The sequence below is a fragment of the Nematolebias whitei genome, chromosome 10 (genome assembly GCF_014905685.2).
Source record: "Nematolebias whitei isolate Nwh7 chromosome 10, NemWhi1, whole genome shotgun sequence".
Lineage (NCBI taxonomy): Eukaryota > Metazoa > Chordata > Actinopteri > Cyprinodontiformes > Rivulidae > Nematolebias > Nematolebias whitei.
In genome coordinates this window covers 33890450-33895637 of record NC_056507.1, presented here as the reverse complement: position 1 = coordinate 33895637, position 5188 = coordinate 33890450, and the positions used below count along the sequence as shown (strand labels likewise).

Sequence of the window (5188 nt, the reverse complement as noted above, 5' to 3'; positions counted from 1 at the left end):
GCACACCCATGTTTCTGCCTATAATATTGCTCCCCATATGTGAAGTAGGTTGACTGCAGGCACAGTTTCAAGAGTTGACACAGTTGTTCTGTGGAAGTTGCTCGACCTTCTGGTTGAGGATCAGTAATTTAAATTTATAATTTAATATTTCTTGAATTTGATTTAAATACAAATATAGAAATCATCACATAAACCAGACCAATAGGAAGATTAAATGTTTTTTATTGTCAAAATAAATTTAGACATTATTTCAAATTTAAATAAATTACATTTGAGTTTAAAGGCACAATAAACATCTTCACACTTCTCAGAGACTGCTGAATGTGTAAAAACTTCATCTAAGAGATAAATTACAATAAAGGGTGGGATTTAATCGTAGCAGAAAATCTAATGTTTGCACAACAAAATAACTGGGTTCATTTTAAAGTCTCTGTAGAACAGTACACGTTTAGGGAATTTTGTAAGTATGCATATAAACATCCAACAATTACTTTATAAATATTTGCTCCTTTTTAAAGGTATTATCAAATGTTTTATTGTCAAAAATCAATGAGGCAAAATAATATTACATGTTCACATCAATCTTTTATTCATCAAAGGTTTTAAAAAAATTCTGGGTGAAAACTGTTGTAGTGAATAAATAGAGAGTTGTTCTTCACTCGTGCCGGAGACGTTTCCTCGGAGACGATGGAGGCTCCAGGGAGAAGGCAGTGGGAGAAACAGGACGGGACTCTGGGAAGTATTCTGTCTGATACTTGTCGATGTAAGGTTTGGCCACATTCCACACCTGAGAGGTAAACATGTAGTTTACGTGATCTAAGCCACAACATTAACTTACTTTTGATTTCAAACGTTACAGAACTTGCCTTCTGGTCGAGGATGAGACGGTGAACAGCTTCGATGTCTGGAGACATGAATCTGTCTTTGATCCACGGTCTGTCCACAGCAGAAGAAGAGGGGGGTAAAGAGGATAAAAATTAACTAACCCGTGCATCATTTAGTGGTTTGAAAGCTGTGTACCTTGGCCTCATCTGTTTGACTTACTTGACTACACTGCGCACGAGGTCATAGACCTTCTCCAGAGGGGTGGTAGTACGAAGAGGGCGGAGGAACTCGATACCCTGACAGGCCACCAGCAGCTCTATAGCAAGAACTGATCACAGAGATCATCTCTTCCGTTAATCAAACATGCAACGTTGCATTAGGCCACTTAAATGTTTTATTTAGAAACAAATCTGTGCATTTGAAATTGAAGCAACATCACATGTCACTTTATGTGAGAAATTCAACTAATCTATATTTACTGGTCAAAGTTGTATATTTCATACTACACACATAGAGTAATCATGTTTGAGCCAGCAGGCGGTCAGGGTTTGGGTTCGGCCCCTCAGTGATGGACAATCTTAATGCTTCAGCAGAACAAGACATACTGGACAATGTTTGTCCAACTTTGTGCAACACTTTGAGAAAGGTCTTTTCTATTCCAACATGACTGTGCCATAGTGCACAAAGCAAGACTTGGTTTGATGAGTTCAGGTTTGGAAGAACTTTACAACTCAGAACCATGTCCTCAACCGCATCAAGAACCTTTGGGATGAAGAAGAATGAGAAATGTGAACCAGACCTTATGGTTCAAATGACCTGACTTCATAAATGCTCAACAAAAACAGTAGGCACAAATTCCACAACATATTGTGAAAAGTCTCCCATAAAGAGCTATTGTTGTAGAGCATTATTTCTCCAGCAAGTCCTGGAGGTCTCCTCAGCCACTCTCTGGAGGAAACTCATGTCAGTGGCTTGTAGTTGGAATCTCATTCTTTCAGTCACAGCCGTGACTGTAGGTGAGGGCTGGAACAGTTTCACCTTTCAGCTCAGCTCTTTCTCCAATCTGTCCATCAGTCTCCCGCTCCATTCCACCACCAGCTGTGAACAAGACCCCCCAACATACTTGAACTCCTCCACGAAGAGAAGTGGCTGACTTCCAACCCAAAGGTGACAACCCATCCTTTACAAGCTGAGAACCACAACTTTATGACTTGGAAGAAGCTCATCTTTATCCTGGTTTCTTCACACTGTTCTGCAAACCCCTCCAGTGCCCGACAGAGGTTTATCCATCCATCCATCCATTTTCTTCCGCTTATCCGGGGTCGGGTCGCGGGAGTAGCAGCCTAAGTTGGGAGGCCCAGACTTCCCTCTCCCCAGCCACTTGGTCCAGCTCCTCCAGGGGAGTCCCGAGGCGTTCCCAGGCCAGCTGAGAAACATAGTCCCTCCAGCTTGTCATGGGTCTTCCTCTGGGTCTGTTCCCGGTGGGACGTGTCCGGAACACCTCACCAGGGAGGCGTCCAGGAGGCATCCCAACCAGATGCCCGAGCCACCTCAAGTGGCTCCTCTCGATGTGAAGAAGCAGCGGTTCTACTCTGAGTCCCTCCTGGATGACTGAGCTTCTCACCCTATCTCTAAGGGAGAGCCCAGACACCCTGCGGAGAAAACTCATTTTGGCCGCTTGTATCCGAGATCTCGTTCTTTCGGTCACAACCCAAAGCTCATGACCATAGATGAGGGTAGGAACGTAGATCGATCTGTAAATAGAGAGCTTCTCCTTTTGACTCAGCTTCACCACGACAGACCAGTACAGCACCCGCTTCACTGCAGACGCTGCACCTATCCGCCTCTCGATCTCACGTTCCATTTTTTCCTCATTGGTGAACAAGACCCCAAGATACTTGAACTCTACCACTTGGGGCAGGACCTCCTCCCTGACCCGGAGAGGTTTATTTATTTATTTATTTGCTTGATTAGGCCAAGAGGATGACATCATCCACAAAGAGTAGCAATACAGACTAAAACTTCTACCCCTTGGAGGTTTCTTTTGTATGGGCCTGGCTTGTATATTACTGGATTTTCAAATCATCTAATGCTAAAAAGAATTTCAGTCTGTATAACTGAACTAAAGAAAGGATTATATTGTTATTTTTTTCACATTTGGGTTAAACTTTATTTGCATTTTACTGTCACTTTGCCAGAAATAATAAAAACTAACAGTGTGCTTTGAAGGAACGCCTCACCTTGCTCCACATGCTCTACAACTCTCAGGGCTTTCCGAGCCGCCCAGCCTCCCATGGACACATGGTCCTCTGTGGCAGCACTGGTGGACAAGGAGTCCACGGAGGAAGGGTGACACAAAACTTTATTTTCTGAAACTGAAGAGATTAAAGGCATTTTTCTTCTCTGATTCTGAACAGTAGGGAACACAAATACAACCAACAAACTGCAAAACAAATGTATTTTGTCCATCGTGAGTTTGTAACGCCTTCACATGCTATAGTCACACACCAACCTAAAGAGGCGGCCGTACAGTGGGCAATCATGAATCCTGAGTTGAGGCCGCCCTCATTGACGAGGAAGGCTGGCAGTTCACTCAGGGAGGGGTTACATAACCTCTCGATCCTCCTCTCACTGATGGAGGCCAGCTCATGGACTGCAATGGCTAAAAAGTCTAGAGCCTTAGAGAGACAAATGGCAATAAACATCGACAACAATAAAGTCCACAACAAATACGTGTTTCATCTCTCACAAACCTTTGATGGGTATTCACCGTGGAAATTCCCACCTGAAATGGTCTCGCCTCGTTCTGCAAACACCATCTTTTACCAGCATTAAAGAGAAACAAATAGTAGAGATCTTATTTCTAACATCCGTACGTGTTAAACCAGATTCATGAAGCAGATTAACCAGTTAGTTTACAGGATTATGAAGGATACAGGGTTGTCTGTGGCGCTGTTGATTTCTGTATTGATGATGTTCTGGACAAATTTTATGGTGTCGTTTGTAATTCCATGAACCTGTGTGCAAGAGAACAAATCTCAGAGACAGCTCTGTTAATTAGTTTAATCACAGCACTTTGCTTGCTAGAAAAAAAAAACCTGTGTTTTATAATCTACAAATTTAGCCAACAGCTTAAGGACATGGTTGTGAAAGAAAAATTATACTGCTAGTTATACTGCATAAAATAAACTAGCAAATAGTCTACGCAGTTTGTGTGATCTTAAGATGGTCTCAGTTGAAAACGTGTGCATGAAAGGCAGCAGGTGATATGCATTCCTTTAAGGAATGATCGGCATTTACTGGTTTTGTTCTCGTGGTTTTGTAAAATATCTTTTGTTTTATAATACAGTTTTGGTTGCCTTGGTTGTCTTTGACCCCATTTTTTTTATGTCAGATCACTTCCTGACTCATTTTGGTTGTTTGTTTTCTTTTGTTGCCTTGGCCTGTCACACCTGGTTTCACTCAGTTATTAATTGTCCCGCTTACAATTTCAGCCTGGGTAATTGTGTTCTTTTCTTGATCCTTCTTTCATAATTGTATCTGTCTGCCTTTCTCCTGTTATTTATTTTACCTGGTCTAGTTTATCCTGCTACTGCTGCATCTTTAATTTGGTTTTGTTCATCCCTTGGTTCCTGGGATACTTGGTGCACAGACAGAGTTGAGTCCAAAAACCTAAGGGCAAAACTGAAAACAAAGTTCTTGCACAATCTGTTTGTGCTCAGAATCAGTCTCAGCTACCACCAAACCAAATTCCAGGTCAACATCTGTAAAGTTGACAGATCTTGCGTTTGTTTGACTTCAAAAGGTAATCAACTCTAGATTATTAGTTTCTGAGATTTTATTTCAAAATCTGTGTCTAGTTGTTTAAGTGATATCTTAATTGCAGACATATGAACACACAAATAGACAAAAACATTATCACCCACTCTTCGTGTTTGGTGATGAATAATAATTAATTTGTGTTGAGGTTTCTTACCTGAGGGCAGCACCGCATGGTGTAAGCATCCTGAACTCTGTCACAGAACCTGTGGCTCTCTAGAAAAACACACCAACACCAAACACAGAAATATATGTTTGAAGGTTACTGAAGAGCAGGTATGATGTGGCAAGAAACATTTATTATTTTTAATCCATGAAGGCAAAGACACCATCTGCATTTGGCCCATCCCAAGTGCAGAATAGACTCCGAGTAGTCATGTTATTGAGTTGTATTTACAAGCACAGAATAAGAAATTTATCTTGAAAGTGTATTTTTATTTGAAGAAAAATATGTTTAAATAAACTATGTCAAAATTTTTCACAAGTATGTCTGGCACTATATATATATATATATATATATATATATATATATATATATATATAT

At 40.9% G+C, this 5188-nt stretch overlaps 1 protein-coding gene across 1 annotated transcript in view; it reads right to left on the bottom strand.

The window, feature by feature from the left end:
- Positions 1 to 215: 215 nt before the first annotated feature.
- Positions 216 to 5188, bottom strand: part of hal (histidine ammonia-lyase) — a 10657-nt gene continuing 5684 nt past the window's right edge. The window contains exons 13-20 of the mRNA XM_037682998.1: positions 4802 to 4860; positions 3762 to 3842; positions 3579 to 3644; positions 3338 to 3503; positions 3066 to 3200; positions 1045 to 1153; positions 867 to 936; positions 216 to 787 (exon numbers count right to left, since the gene is read on the bottom strand). Coding sequence (XP_037538926.1) covers positions 656 to 787; positions 867 to 936; positions 1045 to 1153; positions 3066 to 3200; positions 3338 to 3503; positions 3579 to 3644; positions 3762 to 3842; positions 4802 to 4860 — 818 coding nt within the window. The 3' untranslated portion in view covers positions 216 to 655. The remainder of the gene's footprint in view (positions 788 to 866; positions 937 to 1044; positions 1154 to 3065; positions 3201 to 3337; positions 3504 to 3578; positions 3645 to 3761; positions 3843 to 4801; positions 4861 to 5188) is intronic.